Source organism: Elephas maximus, chromosome 24 (genome assembly GCF_024166365.1).
Source record: "Elephas maximus indicus isolate mEleMax1 chromosome 24, mEleMax1 primary haplotype, whole genome shotgun sequence".
NCBI lineage: Eukaryota > Metazoa > Chordata > Mammalia > Proboscidea > Elephantidae > Elephas > Elephas maximus.
Window position 1 is genome coordinate 36,318,254 of NC_064842.1, and position 20,612 is coordinate 36,338,865.

General features: G+C 37.2%; 1 protein-coding gene across 2 annotated transcripts in view; it reads left to right on the plus strand.

Moving 5' to 3' along the window:
* The window catches only part of KLHL20 (kelch like family member 20), a 71,081-nt gene that overhangs the window by 48,734 nt on the left and 1,735 nt on the right, over window positions 1–20,612 (plus strand). For both annotated transcript variants that reach the window (XM_049868212.1, XM_049868213.1), the window contains exons 5-11: window positions 170–264; window positions 2,722–2,837; window positions 7,202–7,385; window positions 9,619–9,762; window positions 17,251–17,384; window positions 18,149–18,357; window positions 19,314–19,420. In XM_049868212.1, the coding sequence (XP_049724169.1) occupies window positions 170–264; window positions 2,722–2,837; window positions 7,202–7,385; window positions 9,619–9,762; window positions 17,251–17,384; window positions 18,149–18,357; window positions 19,314–19,420 (989 nt within the window). The remainder of the gene's footprint in view (window positions 1–169; window positions 265–2,721; window positions 2,838–7,201; window positions 7,386–9,618; window positions 9,763–17,250; window positions 17,385–18,148; window positions 18,358–19,313; window positions 19,421–20,612) is intronic.

Consider the following 20,612-nt stretch of genomic DNA (forward strand, 5'->3'; position numbering starts at 1 on the left):
TAGGGGAGGAGGGTCTACTATCCCTAGGGTATATTCTTTCAGTACAAATTTTAGTGTAAGGGTCGTGCAGGTGGTGGGGCAAAAAACTGCTTTTGCTGCCGTGTAGTCATACACCATCTTTACTCATATATGTGAGCTCGTTCCTCTGACAGTGTTTATTACCTCATAGGTGCTGCAACATGTTCGTCTTCCTTTGCTTAGTCCCAAGTTCCTGGTGGGCACAGTAGGCTCCGATCCCCTCATCAAAAGTGATGAAGAATGCAGGTATAAATGGCCCTGGAGGGGGAAAACCAAGAACTATGCATTCCCATATTCTCCTAATTTCCTTGTTTGTATTGTTTCCTAAATACTGTACTTCTTAGTGCTGAAACCAGGGCAGCATTTCGGTATTTAACGGGTTTTTCTTCTGGGCTAGGGTCAAGAGGAAGGGATGGAAGAAGAGAGGACTGAACTTCCAGTATTCTTTGCCATTAGTTTTTTATGTGTGGTGCTTATTGATGTAGAAGTGGCAATGAAGAGGTAGATTTCTGAGATTTTAATGCAAGCTTCCATTTGAAGAGGCAATTTTCTGCTTATATATATATATATTTTTCTTGAGATAAATAATGTTGTTTACTTTGTCAGTGAGCACTTTTTCGTTCCATCGCATATGCCTACCTGGGGACTAGGAACAGCCTTGCTTTGTAAGTGGGCAGAGTTAAAGATCTACCGCATTCATAAAGTAGCTATGGGAAGATTCCTACTCAAGCTTGGTGAAGTAGTTTCCACATGTTTTTTTGGTAAGAGAAACTAAATGCTTAAAAACAGACAGACAAAAAAAAACATGTTTACTTTATTGGTCTGTTTCTGTAAATACATACAATACGTATTACATAATACAATTACTTTTACCTGTGTGACATACTTTTAAGGATTAGGTTTAAATCTGAAGCTATCTTGGTGGTTTTCAACGGTTTTTGTCCAGCATGTTCAAAATATACAAGTGAAAGAGTGAGTCAGTACTCAAAACTCCTTAAACTGCCTTGACCTTTGGGTCTCATTTAGTAACTGAAGAGACTTGGAATTATCCCTGATCCTAGAATAGAGAGAGGACATGGAGATTCACTTGGCGTTTCTTCTACAGTCTGTAGCTTGTCCCTTCAACAGGATGTGTTAAATGGAGATTTCAGGTCTTAGTCTTTTAAATTAAAAAAAAAAAAAAAAAACAGACAAGGAGCTTTTAATTCCTCTAAATATTTGTAAGGAAAACTGTATAAATTCTGCATGCTGAAATCTGAAGAAACAATACAGAGCTGTCCTGCCCACACTTACAAGAAATACATTGAATTGCAATGATTCTGATGCAGAAAGTAAAGGTACTTACAAAGTCACTTTAGAAAAAGCTCCTTCCTAACATCCTGGCCTCCCAGTTTACTGGCTGTGTGACCTTAGGCAAGTTACTGTAACCTTTGTTCTGCAGTTTCCTCGTCTACTAAGTGGGGATAATAATAGTACCTATTCCATAGGGCTTTTGTGAGGATTAAATGAATTAAAAGATTTATTATATATTAATCACGTGAAACAGGGACTAACACATAGCTGTAAGTATTGTTATTGTTGTTTTTACTATTAAATTTGTGTTGGCTTTTTTTTTTTTTTTTTTTGGCTTGCAAAGTATTACCTCTATAATACCCTTTCTGGGAACTCTTAAATGCCATAAAACCAACTATTAAGAAATCACAGTCTTTGTCTTTAAGTCTGGGAAAGCTAGAAAAAGCTCTTGGTCTTTTTTTTTTTTTTTTTTTTCAGGGTAGGTAAACTTAGAAGTAGCCTTAGCAAAGCCGTGTATTGGAAAGTACATTATTGAGTCATGGCTGGGACTGATCTAGCAGGAATTACTCTTTGTAACGAACAATAACTAGAGAAATGAAAATGTGGAGCAGTTTGGAAAACAATTTCAAAGCTGAGAGAGGACAGAGTAACAAGTTGAGTTTGCATTAATCAGGTGCTGAGTCACTCAAAGAACTTAAGTGAAATAAGTACATATACAAATAGCTTGTATTAGGATATTGTAGTTAACAAAAGTAATTATTAGTTTCTTCTCTTGAAGTACCTTAATTAGACAGGGAAAAATTTTGTTCATCCTCAGTGGACTTGTTGAGAGGAATGATTCATACCCGATAGAGTTTCCAAGGAGCGCCTGGTGGATTTGAACTGCCGGCCTCTTGGTTAGCAGCCATCGCACTTAACCACTATGCCACCAGGGTTTCATACTAAATAGCAAATTAATATTGACAGTATAGTATTTATTTTTAGCAATTGAATTTTTGACTCAGTTTTATTACTTTATTGACCTAGCAAATATTTGGTACCCTAGCTGACATGCTTCTTTGCCAGTATCCTGCAGAGTCTAATAAAATTCATTAGAAAGCAGTAACTGTGCAGGCTAGTAATTGAGTTGTACTTTCTAAGATTTCCATAAAGTATTGTTGGCTCCGAATATGTTGAGTTTCAGGCCAAATTTGCAGTGAAATATGAAGTCATGATGGAAATGCCAATGAATTCATAGCTCATAGTGTGAATGGCATCATTGCTGTCATGTTTCCACCTCTTTTAATATTGGCTGATGTTCATGATTTGATTTGATTTGTGCTTGTTTGCCAGTGTTAAGCCATATCGGAACTTGACTAACAGTGTTATTTAAATATTTTTAATAAAAGCAGATTTTTTTTTTCCACGCAGAGACCTGGTAGACGAGGCTAAAAACTACCTCCTATTGCCTCAAGAACGACCACTAATGCAGGGACCAAGGACAAGACCACGGAAACCTATCCGATGTGGAGAAGTGCTCTTTGCAGGTTTGGATCTTAATATACTGTGACTACTGGACTAAAACCGAGTATTTTTCCACATGAGAAATTGTGATTTGAATAATCCTTTGAACAACTGTGATATCCATTGTCATAAGAACGCATAATAATAGCCATGGAGGGTGGATATACTCCTGAAAACTATTGCTCTGAGATAATCCTTAAACCTTAAACCAAAAATATCCCTTGAAGTCCACTTAAAATTTAAAAATTTAGCTTACCTAGTAAAAAAAAGTCTGCACTGAGCATTACACTCTGTTAAGAACTATCTATATGGGATCAAATTGACAACAGCAACTCGAAATATTAGATAGGAACCTTAGGGGCCAGTGAGTTTAAGTTCATGGAGGAGGAATAACTCAGAAAAGGAGAGTGAGAATGGTTGCACAACTCAAAGAATGTAATCAGTGTCAGTAAATGGTACATGTAGAAACTGTTGAATTGTGTATGTTTTGCTGTGTATATTCTCAACAACAACAACAAAAAATAAAATTTAGGAAAAAAAGAACACATAATAAGGCTGAAGAATATGAGTTTGACAGCATATAGCTTGACTCTAAACCCATGATCCCGCACTGATATTTTCTAAAACAGTGCTGTCTTTTTGTGTATTTTTACATTAATAAAAAAAAAAAAATGTGCAGTGGATATTTTGTTGACATGAATCACATGCATGAATTTATATACCATTGTTCCAGTTGCCGCATAATTACATCCATCTGTTAAAATACATTATCCTATGTTAAAGTTACAATCTTTCTTAGCTCTATTGATCCTATACTCAAGTTGGCCTGCTGTATCATTTTGGTCCTACTGTCTGCCCAGAAATCTCAGACCTTTCTGTCTCAGACATGCTGAACCATTCAGGAATGCTGAGAAACAATAATGTAGCTCCCTTTAAATAGAAATTTAAACTCGACTTCGCTTGAATTATCCAACCGCTATCTTTATCCTGCTAGTTCCTATCATACTCCTCCAATATGACGTGATTATCTAAAAAACCAAACCTGTTGCCATTGAGTCGATTCCGACTCATAGCGACCCCATAGGACAAAGTAGAACTGCCCCGTAGAGTTTCCAAGGAGCACGTGGTGGATTTGAACTGCCAACCTTTTGGTTAGCAGCCGTAACACTTAACTACTACGCCATCAGGGTTTCCAACACGATTATAGATGATTATAAATTGTCAGGTGATGTGTTTTCAATGTGTGACCCTTTTCATGAAAATCTCATTTGGGTTTTTTTTTATTAAATTGATCCTACTTAAATCGGAAACCCTGGTGGCATAGCGGTTAAGTGCTATGGCTGCTAATCAAAGGGTCGGCAGTTTGAATCCGCCAGGCACTCCTTGGAAACTCTAAGGGGGAGTTCTACTCTGTCCTATAGGGTAACTATGAGTTGGAATCGACTCAACGGCACTGGGTGTGTGTGCATTACTTAAATCACACTTTGCCTTCTTTAGAAGTCAGTTAAAGTAGATCAGTTTCATGATTCCAAACTGTGGCTAGTGATCTCATAATTGCATATTGCTGTGTAAAAACAGCTTGGAGGCAGTGTCTGACCTCTTTTAACTTCACAAAGGGAAAGGAGAATCAAGATCAACAGCCCAAGGCTGCTTCCTGTGAGGCTGAGGTCAGGCACACCTCCTATCTTAGCCATCTTTACCAACTCTGACACCAACCTTCCTCCCACAGCACTCTCTACTTCTCTGCTGGGTTCTGTAATTCATTGCAGTGGCCACTCAGAACTCACAGACCACACTCTTAATTATGGAGTTTATTAGGGAAATAACAGTTACAATTCAGGCACAGGAATACTCAAGGATGCAGCTCTTCCATCAGGACAGCCTCTTCCCAGCTGTGGAACACTGACATTTTCTAAGAGTGCTCTCTTTTTATGTATTTTTATATTAATCTAAAAAAAAAGTCCCTCTCCCTCCCCCTTCTCCTCTGCCTCTCTTTCTCTTCCCCGTCTCCCTCTATGTCTCCATCCCCTGAGTGGGAGTTACAAGACCATGGCTAGAAAGGGCATAAACAAAAGTAGTTTATTAGGTGTTTTTCTTTACAACTTGTGTTCGTGATCTCTTTTTTCTCAGTCTTTTCGTATTGTCTAGATCTGAACTCCATTCTTGAGTGATACTGTTCCCGACATAGTTTTAGATCATTACCCCTCTGTCTCTCCTTAAAATTTAACCCTCAGTTCTCTTTGGGTTTTATTACAATTTTGTTTTTATTATGTTTAGGTTGCCAGTTCTCACTTAACCATGAAAATTGAGTCTTCTTTTCTTCATTCTGTTCGAATAAAATAAACACAAGAAGCCTCACATTAAATCTATAATCTTAGTTTTTTACTTAGGACACTCTACTCCTCTTAATAGGTATCTTCAATTTTGGCTTTTCCTCTTATTTTCCATTAGGCTTCTTGATGTTTGTTAATTATATGTTTCGGTTATTTTTAATGTTCACAGCTCAGTGAACATTATTCCAAATCCTTTCTGAAAGTTGCCATCTTTATGGAAAAACTTTCTGACCAAATATGTCTTTAAAGTAATTCTTTTAAGAGTCAGCATCTCCCACATGTAAAACTGTATGTCACCTTCTCAGCAATATTTTTTCTTAAGTATATCGTTTAACTGATTTGAGAGCTCCCAGGGCAGGAAGTATGCATATACTTTATTTTTCTAAGTACAGTGTACTCAGCTAAGAGTAATTAACTAGCTTTGTCCAAGTTATGCCATCACTTGCTGCCTTGAAAATCATAATTCTCATAAAATCTCCATGAGACATTAGAATTGAGCAACCCTTTAATTTTTATGCTTCTGTAGCCAGAGGAAATTATTAAATTTGATTTCCTAAAGGGCTATTTTTTTTTTTCTTTAGTGCTGAAGAACAAAATTTGTGAAGTGATAAAAATTTGGTTTGGAGACATGTAATCCAAGAAAAAGCTGGTTTTAGTGGCTTCCATTGTAAAATTGTGCCTGAGATTTAATCATTAGACTATGTGATTTCTCTCAAATGCTTATAACCCTCACATTTGCAGCCAAGTTTCATTTTAGAATTTAGGATGCTTTCCCTGATGTTGAAACATGTTACATATATCCTAGAACAGAATTTAAATTTAAGATAATTAATTTATACAGAATTTACTATGGTTTAGTATTTTTCAAATAGCCTTGTTTACATTGAAAACATAAAAATAGAATTTATGTAGCACATTGAGATTTGAGATAAACTGAAGTTTCAAATCCCTCTAAAATGAGGTTGGATATATTATTCCTGTTTTAGTCTGGTTCAAGAAGTTACTTGAGACCCCTTAGAAACCAGTAGTTTTCAGATATTTTGAGGTAAAGGTATCCTTTAGACTTACATGTTATGCTCTAGAGTTCTAACTTTTATTTTGGATTGAAATAGAGACAGCATGAAAGAACAACAGATTAAGTGTAAATGCTGTAACCACACCTTTTTTTTGGAAGCACTCGGAGAAATTTATGGAACTTAGTTTGAAACTGTTACCTTGGGTATTACTCACTCATGGAAAATATAATTTCTTTAAAATATTTTCTGACCTTAAATGTCATGTTGAGTAGTTTACAATTAAGTCCAGACTACAGATTTAAAGAAAAAGTAAAGTATTTAATAATACAAATCATAAGAATTTTTGTACTGTTTTTAGTGCAAAGGTACCTATGAAGAGATCATGAGTCACAAAAAAGAGGTCATGAGTAGATGAGCCAAAATCCATCTCCCTTAACAAAAGAAAAGCCAGCTTCTAAGGTTCTTCTTTTGGCTTTTGATAACATATTACATTTATGCAGTATTTTGTACTTTAGAAAAAGTTTCACATACATATTATTTCACTTTTTAATTTTGATTCCTTTTTTTTTATCAGTGAGAAAACTGCATTCAACAAGACTTTATAGAATTTCCACAAGATCACGTAGCTAGTAGAGGTAACACTCACACTCTAGTTTTCTGGCGATCTGCTTCCGCAAAGAATGCAGGCAAGAAAGCCCTGTGGGGCAGTTCTACTCTGTCACATGGATCGCTGTGAATCTAGAGCAACTCGACGGTACCTAACAACAATAGCAACATCTGTTATATGCCACATAACCTCCATATCTTATTTGCCCTGGTACCCTTTCCTTCCTCTGTAAAATGGACATAATAATACTAGTTTAATTAAAGATTTTAACAATCTCAGCAGAGTAAGTTAAAATCGTAACTTCTTTTGACCTGCTTCTAGGAACATTTGGTAAGTCCAAACCTTAGGTCACAATTAAAAGATTAGCAATGAGTGACATTTTCCGTGCCTTAGAACAGGTATTCTCGTGACCATTTCTGTTTTTTCTCCAGTTGGTGGTTGGTGCAGTGGGGATGCCATTTCCAGTGTTGAACGGTATGATCCACAGACTAATGAATGGCGAATGGTAGCTTCAATGAGCAAAAGGCGATGTGGAGTTGGAGTCAGTGTTCTTGATGACTTGTTATATGCAGTGGGAGGCCATGATGGATCCTCTTATCTTAATAGTGTTGAAAGGTGAGTAAAGTCCATTTGAAATTTTTTCCAGCTATACAGTTTTCATTTGAGATGTTAATCAGGAAAGAGATGTGACTATTACTGCTTTAGTATTGTGTCTGTGACTCTAGTTGGCATCCTAGACCTGCTGGCACAACATATAAGTCTTTTCTGATCTGATCTCCACCTGTTTTTTCAGTTTCTTTCCTGTGGCACACTACCACGCTCTGAACGCACTACTACAGACTCACCAAGCTACTTGTAATTCCTTGGACATGCCATCCTCTCTCATGCCTCTTTTCCTGCGTGTGTGCATGCAGTTCTTTCTTCCTGGAATGTCTCTGTCTCTTGGTTCCTGTTGTATTCTTACTTATCCTTCAAGGATCAAATGTTTCTTCTTACATAAAACCTTCTCTGACACCATACTGATGAGTTACTTATTCCTCTGTTCGTTCGTAAGTATTTTGAACATACGTGTACATACCTACCACATTGTGCTATATAATTGTTTACTGAAATGTCTTTGTCCATAATACCTATCATAGTGCTTGGCACATTGGAAACCTCCAGTAACTGATTTTTTGGTAACTTCTAGCTTCCTACTGTCATATACCCTTTTTCATTCATGTCTGTGGGCTCTAATTTACAGTGATTCTTGGTAATTCCTAAACACACCTATGAAACCCTGCGGCATATCAAGACCTAGCAGTGTAAATTGTGTACCTGAAAGAAACAGAGGGGTCTCTCCATGGAAGTTTAAAAACATACCCACACACTTAAAAATTATTGATAGGTTAAATAAAAATAATGAATATGACTAAGTATTTACAACTTTATAACAAACCTATTATACTTAAGTGTTGGGATCCAACTTAGGTGATATGGAGAGATAATCTGCGTTTTAATTTATATGCATTCATTTGAAAATAAGAAATAATGTAAAATGAGCACTTAAGCTTTTAAATAAAAAAGTTACAAAAAGAGCAACAAAAACACAAGAAAGTAATACATGCTGCTTTTAAGGGTGAACCTTGAAAACATACTGAGTGAAACACCAAAGGACAAATATTGTATGATCCCATTTATATGAACTATCTAGAATAGGCAAATGCACAGAAAAAAAGTTCATTAGCGGTTATAGGGGCTGGAGTGAGGAGGGACAGGGAGTTATTGCTTAGAGGCTAGAGGGTTTCTGTTTGGGATGATGAAAAAGTTCTGGAAAAACACAGTGGTAATTGTTACATGACATTTTGAATGTGCTTAATGCCACTGGATTGTACACTTTAAAGGGGTTAAACTGATAAATTGTGTATTATATATATTTTACCACAATTTTAAAAAATTTGATGAAAAAAGTGAACAAGTTAGCTACATTAAAATAAGTTAAAGGAAAAAAAACAAAGTAGAAAGAAAACAGATAAAGTTAAAAATTAATGAAAACGAAAACAAATCAGAATTGATATAGCCACAAAATGAGCAATCTTACTTCTCATTATCTATTTGCATAAGGAGAAATATGCAAGGGTAATCACTTTTTTTTTAATAGAAAATTGTTATAACTTAAGAATACATCAGTAGGGATATGATCAAATAATATATGACACACAATATAATGAAATATAGTAATTCAAAGGAATCATCTAGAATTGTATCTATTACCATGAATAGATCTTAAAAATACGTTGAAGGAAAAAAGATTTTGAAACAGTGCCTACCATGTGGTATTATTTATGTAAAGAAAATATGCATATATATGAGTACATATGTATATATATATATGTGTGTGTGTATATACATACACATGTACTATGAGTCGGAATCGACTAGACGGCACTGGGTTTGGTTTGGTATATACCTATTTAAAAAGTAGGTATATATTTACTCATATATACACACTTATATAATGAATGTAATACATGTATGTGTATGTGTGTGTGTATATATAGATATATAAAAGTCTTGAAAGATGTACAGCAAATCAAAATGGGAAGAGACTAGAATTAAGGTGGAACTCAAAGGGGACTTTACCATTATCTGTAACATTCTGATTTTTTTTTAAAGAAAATATATTTAAGTAAAAATAAATTTCAAAAAATAAATACATAAATAGACTTTCATATGCCTCAGTTATAATCAGCCAGTAGTGTTAAGGGAAATAATTTATATTATATAAATTCCTTTTATTTTGAATATGTAAACACAGCCAGGCTTTTTTTGTGTAATACAAACTCTGCTCTTGATGCGTCCTTTGTAGATATGACCCCAAAACAAACCAGTGGAGCAGTGATGTGGCCCCGACAAGCACCTGCAGGACAAGTGTTGGTGTGGCAGTGCTGGGAGGCTTTCTCTATGCTGTGGGTGGCCAGGATGGTGTGTCTTGCCTCAACATTGTTGAGAGGTGATTTTTTTAAGTCATTTCCCTTTTTGTTTTGAAGGATATAGAGTGCTCTTTAAAAGAAGCAGTTACAGCTGAATTTGGGGCTTTGGGGAATCTGTGACCTATAGACTTTAAGGGGAAAGTTTTCAGTTGCTCTTAAAGTATAGAAAGATGAAAGATATAACTCAGTTTTTTTTTTTTTAATTATGTGTAGTAACACTGATTACTCCTAACATTTAAGTGTCAGGAACATATTTTAAATGACATTCTATGTATGAAATCCATTCTGATTTTTTTTCCCAGTCTACCTGAAGTGTGCTTAATGCAGACTTTCCCCAGACCATCTTCAGAGAAATTATGAAAGTAATAATATTTTGTCTGGCATATCTTCTAAAGAGCCCAAAGTATTTTGTACATGGATTCTATTCTTGATTACTTTCTTTGTCAGCTTTTTGTCATTCTTTCATAAAGATTGTATTTTGGAGTCTCAGGTGCTGTGAGTACTGGTAAGAACATACTGGTAAGAACTTATCCTTACTTCTTGAAAAGACATATTTCGTAACTCTTCAGAATTTTTGAAATAACATTTACTAGTTTGGTTATCATGTTTAAGTTGAAGAATTTGACTCTGTCATAAATACAGATAAAGTTGAAGGTATCTCTTAAAAGCATGCCAGTTTCCTTTTATCTGTCAAATCGCCTATTTCTCCACTTTCAAAACTATGTAGCACACCCACTAGGATAGCTATTATCCGAAAAACAGAAAATAGCAAGCGTTGGCAAGAATGCAGAGAAACTGGAACCCTTGTGCATTGCTGGTGAAAATGTAAAATGGTACAACTTGCTGCGAAAAAGAGTTCAGTGGTTCCTCAAAAAGCTAAACATAGAATTACCATATAATCTAATAACTCCACTCCTAGGTATACACCCCAAAGAATTGAAAGCAGGGATTTAAACTGATGCTTGTACACCAGTGTTCATTGCAGCATTATGTATAATAGACAAAAGGTAGAAACAATCCAAGTGTTCAGCAAGATGAATGAATAAATAAAATGACTGTACATCCATACAATGGAACATTATTCAGCCATAAGGAGAAATGAAGTTCTGGTACATGCCACCACTTGGATGAACCTTGAAAACATTATGCTGAGTGAAATAAGTCAGGAACAAAACGACAAATGTATGATGCCCACTTACGTGAACTGTCTAGAGTAGACAAATGTATAGAGATAAGTTTATTAGTGGTTACCAGGGGATGGCGGGGGTGGGGCAGTTATTGGTGAAGGGGTATTGAGTTTCTGTTTGGGGCAGTGAAACTTTTGGAAATAATTACTTGCTTTAGGGGACTATCCTATGTATTTTAGGATATCTAGTAGCATCCCTGGCCTCTACCCACTATGTGCCAGTAGCATAAAAAAATACCCCCAGTTTAACAACCAAAAACGTCTTCAGACATGGCCATATTTCTCTGGGAGTAAAAATCACCCCTGGTTGAGAACCAGCTGGGCTGGACCCATCTAGTCCCTCGGAACTCTCAAAACTGACCAGCCAGGATACCCTTCCAAGACACGGCCTCACACTGAGGAGAACCTACTGGGAATAGAATCAAAATTGAGCAAGAAAAGGACAATGATACAATGAAAAAAAAAAAAAAGATAAAAACCCATTGCCGTCAAGTCGATTCCAACTCATAGCGACCCTATAGGACAGAGTAGAACTGCCCCATAGAGTTTCCAAGGAGCACCTGGTGGATTCGAACTGCCAACAGCCATTGCTCTTAACTATTACGCACCAGGGTTTCCAGATAAAGATAGTGTTGGTGAATAAAGCCAGTAAATCTCAGGAGGCCAGCCATTACATACATATTATAACAGTACATGCAAAAAACGAAACAAAACTAAAGGGAGCGCCACAAAGTTAGAAGAACTACCATGAGCCACTGCTCCTTCTAAAAGTTCAGGAAAATTAATTTAACATAAAAATGAACAACAGCAAAGTATTGAGATTATATCCCATGCCATAGAAATATAAGAAGAGAGAATAAAAAGCAGAAGAACATATCTACAGACAGTGAAAGCACAGCAGAAAGACATACCCACAGAACAGGTGAAAAGTAACCAACTATTTCAAAATGTGCTAAAAGGCATTAAGAAAATCACACAAGATGTGAAAGCACTACATGAATCAGAATGAGAAAAACTCAGAAATGAGGTGGCAGAGCTCAGAAAAATATTGGAAATGAAAGAAAAAATCTTTTCAGAATGAAGATTAAGGTAGAACAAATAAAACATAAAGTCATAAGAAAAGTAGAAGATAAAAAAGAGGAAATATTTTAAAGTAAAAAAAAAAAGAGACACTCAACAGCAAAAACAAAAACAGAAAATAAAGTGCTTCACTACACATTTCTCCAAAGAAGATGTACAAATGGCCAATAAACACATGAAAAGATGCTGTGTCATTAGTCTCCAGGAAAATGCAAATCAAAACCACAACGAGATACACTTCAAACCCACTAGAGTGGCTATTAGGAACCTTCGTGGTGCAGTGGTTGAGTGCTCAGCTGCTAACCAAAAGGTTTGCGATTGGAACCCATCAGCCACTCCACAGGAGAAACATGTGACACTTTGCTTCTGTAAAAATTACTTACCTGTTCCATCAAGTCGATTCCGACTCAGTGACTCTATGCCTTGGAAACCCTATGGGGCAGTTCTACTCTGTCCTTCAGGCTCACTGTGAGTCAGAATTGACTCAATGGCAGTGGGTGGTGGTAGGGTTGGTATTATCGGAAAAACAAAATAAGGAGCGTCTGTGAGGAGATGGAGAAATTGGAATCCTTGTGCTTTGCTGGTGGAAATGTAAAATGTTGTATCCTCTGTGGAAAACAGCATGTCCGGTCCTCAAAAAGTTAAACAGAATTGCCATTGTTGTTGTGTGCTGCCAAGTCAGTTCCGACTCATAGCAACCATAGAGGACAGAGTAGAACTGCCCCAGAGGGTTTACAAGGATCAGCTGGTGTATTCGAACTGCCGACCTTTTGGTTAGCAGTCTGAGCTCTTAACCACTTTGCCACCAGGGCTCCACAGAATTTCCATATGACCCAGCAATTCCGCTGCTAGATATACACCCCAAAGAATTGAAAGCAGGGATTCAAACAGATATTTGTACGCCACTGTTCACTGCAACATTATTCACAATAGCCAATTCACAATAGCCATTATTCACAATAGTTTCCATGTATCTGTTTATCCAGATAAGTAGACAAAATGTGGTGTAGACATATAATAGAATATTATTCAATCCTAAAAAGAAATGAAGTTCAAATATATGCTGTGACATTGATGAACCTTGAAAACATTATACCAGTGTTCATCACAGCACTTTTCACAATAGCCAACCAATGGAAACAACCAAAATGTTCATCAGCAGATAAATGGATAAACAAAATGTGGTATATACACATAATGGAATACTACTTAGCTGTAAAGACAAATGAAGTCCTGATGTATGCCCAACATGGATGAACCTTAAAAACATCATGCTGAGCAAAATAAGTCGGTCACAAAAGGACAAATACTATATGATCTCACTTATATGAAATAAACAAACATATAAAAACCAAGGATTATTTAGGGGTTACCAGGAGTGGGAGGGAGGGGGAAGGCGGAGTTTTTGGTTAGGGGGCATTGAGTTTATGTTAATGGTGGTAGAATGGTTTGGAAAAGGGTAGAGAAAATGGTTGCACAACTCAAAGAATGTAATCATTGTTACTGAATTGTACATGTACAAATTTTTGAGATGGCTTATGTTTTGTTATGTATATTTTTACCACAATAAAAAAATTTTTTTAAGGTTAAAATGGCAAATTTTTTGTTATATATATTTTACCACAATAAAATAATTTTTAAAAAACTTAAAGGTCCAATACATTAAAAAAAGGAAGAACAAATAAAGACATAAAAAGGATGTAAGAGATAGCAACAAATACTTTTTTTGAACAACTATACATGTGAACCTCACCAGATAGAATGCACAGGAATCAAATTGACTAAATCTGTGAAATGAGACAATGGAGAAGCTCAATATCATCAGTCAGAACAAGGCCAGGGCTGACTGGGGAACAGACCATCAATTGCTCATATGCAAGTTCAAGTTGAAGCTAAAGAAAATTAAAACAAGTCCCTGACAGCCGAAGTACGACCTGGAGTATATCTGACCTGAGTTTAGAGATTGTCTCAAGAATGGATTTGACTCATTGAACACTAATCACTGAAGACCAGACAACTTGTGGGATGACATCAGCACCATCATATATGAAGAAAGCAAGGGGTCATTAAAGAGACGGGAATGAAAGAGAAGACCAAAATGGATGTCAGAAGAAACTCTGAAACTTGCTCTTGAACATAGAGTAGCTAAAGCAAATGTAAGAAATGATGAAATAGAATAGCTGAATGGAAAATTTCAAAGAACAGCCTGAGAAGATAAAGTAGTATAATGAAATGTGCAAAGACCTGGAGTTAGAAAACCACAAGGGAAGAACACACTTAGTATTTCTCAAGCTGAAAGAACTAAAGAAAAAATTCAAGCCTCAAGTTGCAGTGTTGAAGGATTCTGTGGATAAAATATTGAACAACGCAGGAACCATCAAAAGAAGATGGAAGGAATATACAGAGTCACGAACCAAAAAGAATTGGTCAATGTTCAACCATTTCAGGGGGTAGCATATGATCCAGAACCAATGGTATCGAAGAAAGAAGTCCAAGCTGCACCGAAGGCATTGATGAAAAACAAGGCTCCAGGAATTGACAGAATACCAATTGAGATGTTTCAACAAACGGATGCTGTGTCAGAGGTGCTCATTTATCTATGCCAAGAAATTTGGAAGACAGTTACCTGGCCAGCTGACTGGAAGAGATCCATGAGTGTGCCCGTTCCTAATAAAGGTGTTCCAACAGAATGGAGAAACTATTGGACAATATCATTAATATTACACACAAGTAAAATTTTGCTGAAGATAATTCAAAAATGGTTGCACCAGTACAACAGGTAACTGCCAGAAATTCAAGCCGGATTCAGAAGAGGACATGGGAACGAGAGATGTCATTGCTAATGTCAAGATGCATCTTGGCTAAAAGCAGAGAATACAAGAAAGGTGTATACCTGTGTATTATTGAGTGTGCAAAGGCATTCGACTGTGTGGATCATAACAAATTGTGTATAACATTGTGGAGAATGGAAATTCCAAAATACTTAAGTATGCTCATGTGGGACCTGTACGTAGACCAAAAGGCAGTCATTTGAACAGAATGGGGGGATACTGCATGGTTGAAAATTAGGAAAGGTTTGTGTCTGGGTTGTATTCATTTACTGTACTTATTCAATCTGTATGCTGAGCAAATAATCCAAGATGCTGGGGTGTGTGAAGAACACAGCGCCAGGATTGGAGAAAGATTCATTAGCAACCTGTTATATGCAGATGACACAACCTTGCTTGCTGAAAGAGAACTTGAAGTACTTACTGATGGAGATCAAAGACTACCGTCTTCGGTATGGATTGCACCTCAACATAAAACAAAAATCCTCACAAATGGACCTATAAGCAATATCATGATAAACGAAGAAAACATGGAAGTTGTCAAGGACTTCATTTTACTTGGATCTACAGTCAATGCCTATGGAAGCAGCAGTCAGGAGATCAAATGACATATTGCATTAAACAAATCTGCTAAAAAAAGGATCTCGTTAAAGTGTTAAAAAGCAAAGAGGTCACTTTGAGGACTGAAGTGCTCCTGATCCAAGCCATGATGTTTTCAGTTTCCTCATATGCATGCAAAAGCTGGACGATGACTAAGGAAGACTTGGAATTACTGTTTTGGCAAACATATTGAATATACCATGGACTCCCAGAAGACATACAGCCAGAATACTCCTTAGGAGCAAGGACAGTGAGACTTCGTCTCACATACTTTGGACATGTTATCAGGAGGGACCAGTCCCTGTAGAAGGACATCATGCTTGGTAAAATACAGGTTTCACGAAAAAGAGAAAGACCCTCAATGAGATGGATTGACACAGCGGCAGCAACAATGGACTTAAACATAGCAATGATTGCGGGGGTGGTGGGAACCCAGGCAGTATTTCATTCTGTTGTGCATGGGGTTGCTGTGAGTGGGAACTGACTCAGTATCACCTAACAACAGCAACAATGATATTTTTTATAAAAAGTGGTCACCTTGAATGATGATAGGGCACCAATTTATTATCTTGAAAAGTGTCAAGTAAAGTAAAAGAAGCTAGCACATATCCTGCATTTCTTATATGAACTGTATCATATAGGAATAGGGTGGCCAAATAGTATATAGGTGGGTTGTTTCTTTTTTTTTTTTAATTGTACTTTAGATGAAGGTTTACAGAACAAACTAGCTTCTCATTAAACGGTTCATATTGTTTTATGACATTGGTTAACAACCCCATGACATGTCAACACTCTTCTCGACGTTGGGTTCCATATTACCAGCTTTTCTGTCCCGTCCTGCCTTCTAGTCCTTGTCCCTGGGCTGGTGTACCCCTTCAGTCTTGTTTTGTTTTATGGGCCTGTCCAATCTTTGGCTGAGCTAAAAGGATGTCCAGGGGCTCTACTCCTGGGGTTTCTCCAGGCACTGTCAGGCCGGTAAGTCTGATCTTTTTTTTTTTTTTTGTGAGTTAGAATTTTGTTCTACGTTTTTCTCCAGCTCTGTCTGGGACCCTCTATTGTGATCCCTGTCAGAGCAGTTAGTGATGGTGGACGGGCACCATTTAGTTGTACTGGACTCAGTCTGGTAGAGGCCATGGTGGTTGTGGTCTGTTAGTCGGATTGTTTCTTTATGAAAGTATTCCAGTAAAAGAGAATGAACTATAGAATGTCATCCTTTTGCCACATTCAGTAACTTAATGGATCTAAGCATTGACATTTAACAAATGCTAACACTGCCATCTATAGTCTTGCCAAAGGGATTGAGTGTGGTCTGATCAGATGTCTGGATCCAGCTGCCAATTTGTAGAACATACAGAGGACAGAGCAACATGTTGAACTGTACTCTGAGTATGTAAAAAACCAATCCATACTGTGGAGGAAACTGCAGACTTAATTCCCTGGCTTCTAAAACGAATGGATTACAAGGGGGAGAAAATGGAATGGCAGGAAAGCTTGTACGTGAAAAGAGACTTCAGAAATACGTCTTGTCCTTCAGTGTCTAGTCCTTCTTTTGGGCCAAATCTAATAGAACCAGTTGGCAAAGGAGAAATGTAGTTAGCCGCAGCATCATAAGTCAGTGTATAAAAAATAATAATGCACAGGCGCAAATCCTCAGATCTTTTTTCCTAATAACTAAGTGAAATATGTTAGATTCTCAGTATGCATTTGACCGTAGCAAGTCAACGTATCCAATGTCTTTGGTGTGATTTTAGCCCTTATGAAAAGGGTTTACTTAATAAGAACATGCAGACAGTCTCTGGTTTCTCTCACTGTAGGTATGATCCAAAGGAGAACAAGTGGACTCGAGTGGCTTCTATGAGTACCAGAAGACTAGGCGTGGCCGTGGCTGTGTTAGGAGGATTTTTATATGCTGTAGGTGGCTCTGATGGTACTTCTCCACTCAATACAGGTTAGCTGCTCCCCCCAAAGTCAGCCTGGTTCCCCCAAACCAGCATATTTTCCTTAGGAGAGCTCCTTTATAAAAAGTATAGCACCCAGGTTACCCTATAACTTGTTAGCATTAGCTTCTATAGCCAGTCTTTCAGTACATTCCCAAAATATTTCTCTCTCCTTTTGTGTTACAAGGTACTAGAAATGTATAATGAATAGAAGAACTATTTCTGTATATGATTATTTTTCTTCCTCTACTGCTGCCACCACCTCTCCTTTTAAAAAAACAAAACCCTATATGTTATCATCTAAAAATAAAAATTTTTAACTAGAAACTGATTTGTTAATCCTTTCTGTTTTGAGATAATGGGTATTTTTGTCTAAGGATGTTGTCAGTGTGACTGTAGCATCAGATTCATTGTCAGATATCTTGTCTTCTTAGCAATGAAAGGTGCTGAAAGGTCAGATAGTCCATTCCCTCATTTAAAGATAAGAAGAGCGGGGCTGAGGGGTCATCTAGCTAATTAGTGATATAGCCAGAATTAGAATATATGTGTCTTGACTCCAACAACATGCCCTTTGTGCCATACCTACCTGAAAGAGACCGGTCTTTTATGAGAGTGTTTGTGGTATTGTCCGAAGTTATACAAGTTCCTCTCAGAAGCAGGAATCAGATTGCTTATTGAGGATGTGTGATATCACAAAGTTTGAGGGCTATGAGGAAAACTAGAGATGAAGGAAAATGGTTAAATGGTCGCTTACTGGTTTTTCTTTTCCCTGCAGTGGAGCGCTACAATCCTCAGGAAAACAGATGGCACACCATAGCCCCTATGGGGACCCGGAGGAAACACCTAGGCTGTGCAGTGTATCAGGACATGATCTATGCTGTAGGAGGTAGAGATGACACTACAGAGCTTAGCAGCGCCGAGAGATATAACCCCAGAACCAACCAGTGGTCTCCAGTGGTGGCTATGACATCCCGCCGTAGTGGAGTGAGTGCCTCCTACTTGCCCAGCTCCGGAGGTTCAAAGCTTTGAAAAACAAGTACCAAGAGAGGGCTTTTCAGAAGGAGAGCTCTGATCTGCAAAATGTTGCACATTGTACAGTGAGGAGGTGAACTGCTAATGCCTAGCTGTTTTGTTTTTCAGCTATCTTATCTGGTGCTGTTGGGTTACTTTTAGGCAAAGCCAGAACAAAAAAAACCCAAACCCGTTGCTGTCAAGTCTATTCCAACTGATGGCGACCCCACTGTGTGCAGAGTAGAACTGTCCATAGGGTTTCCAAGGCTGTGATCTTTCAGAAGCAGATCACGAGGCCTATCTTCCGAGGTGCCTCTGGGTGGGTTTAAGTCAATCACAAACCGTTACACCACCCTGGGACCTGTGCAAAAGTATGGAGGTGTGAAAACTGCATGATCCTTCCAGGGACTAGCAATTACTTCAGTATTTCTACAGCACAGAGTATATTAGGAGGAAGAAGGGGAAGATGTAGGAGATGAGGCTAGAGCAGTTGGCTGGGATGGATTTCGAGAGGGCCTGAATAACATAATAAGGACTTTAAACTTAGGCAGTAGGGGGAGCTTATAAAATTTTTAAGGAGGAAAGTGATAGCATTGTTATTTTAAAAAGAGATTATTAGTAGAAATTTAGAGTGGATTAGAGCAAGCATATACCAGAGGAATTGAAAGCAGTTTAGAGATTCTTGCATACTCCCAGTGAATGGTTTTCCTAAAATTTGAGAAATAAACGTTTTGGACTCTGTAAATGTTCTAATTGAATGTACAATTTTAAAGTTCCCATAATTTAATAGATTTTTGTGTCATTAGTTTTCCCTTTATGTTTAAGTAAACCAGACGGTAAAGCCATACAGAATTCTTTTATTAAACCAGTCTAAATTTTCCCAGTAATTGTCTAGTTTCTCCAGCAGCCACTGTGTTTTGATCCTGTAGGTTGGCCTGGCAGTGGTGAATGGACAGCTCATGGCAGTAGGAGGGTTTGATGGCACAACGTATTTGAAGACCATTGAAGTTTTTGATCCTGATGCCAATACATGGAGGTAACCTTTAAGTTGTGTTCATCTCACTACTGACTTGAAAATCATAGGCTTGAGATAGCCCACGACCATCAAAATCAGGATGGTCACAGTACACCTCTTGCAATACTTCGAAGAGGGCTTGAAGTTACCCATATTTGATGGCTCGGTTTGATGTGATTGCTACAAAGTGGCTGACATCTTACAAAATTCTTCTCTCTGGTAACTGTTTACTTTTATAATTAGAGCTTGAAGAAACAGAAAAACATCTCTATAGCCTCATCATATTCAGCTGAGGAAACTAAGGCATCAAGAAATAAAATGACTTGCCTAAGCAAGTTAGTGACAGAGTTAGGAATAGAACCTAGGTCTTTAGTTCCAATCTGTCAGTGCAGTTTTTGTGGGCAGCTTTTAAACCCGTTTTTTCCTTGAGCTTTTAAAGTTCAATGTATTATCATTCTATTTTAAAACCTAGTCAATTTTAACAGTCACTTTTGAGGGGAGGTTACATTTATAGGTTAAATTTTACTTCACATTTAAATTCTTAATTGTCTAATAAATCCTTGCTATATTCTTAGCAGTTCTTATAAATTCACATAAATTTGGTGACTCTTGCATGTAAGTATTCACAAACTTGGACGAACTTAGCAAAATTCTATCTTTCAACTCATAACTAAATCCTCACTCAATCACATATTTTATGCTGGATTCACAAGACTAATAGATGCACTAATACGCCACATTCTCTTAAACATTATGAGAACTTAAAATGCTGAATATATAATTTTCAGACTTAATACAAAATATTAATACTATGGGTTTGATGTACTTCATTTTTGTACTTAATTCTAAATATTATTAGCCTTCTAAGAAAACAATTTTGCCCTCCCAAGCAATTTGGGGTTTCCTTTTTACAATAAGCTTTTTTTAAACAAGTTTAGGGTTACCATCTCAGTGGTATCAGAGGCATGCACCATTTTAGATGTGGTGAAAAACAAGTGAAATTGCGTACAACAGATTAGTAAGCAAGCACAGGTAAGCCCGTGCGTAGCTTGCTTACTGTTTTAATCCATCAAGGTTGTTTCATCACCCTACTAGTTTCAACTAATGATTTTACTGAGTACTCATCTCTGGGAAGGCCACAGCTCTTCCAGATATCTAAATGACATTCTTTGCAATCTGCATATATCTCAGCTCATGGCTCTTTATGGCTCAG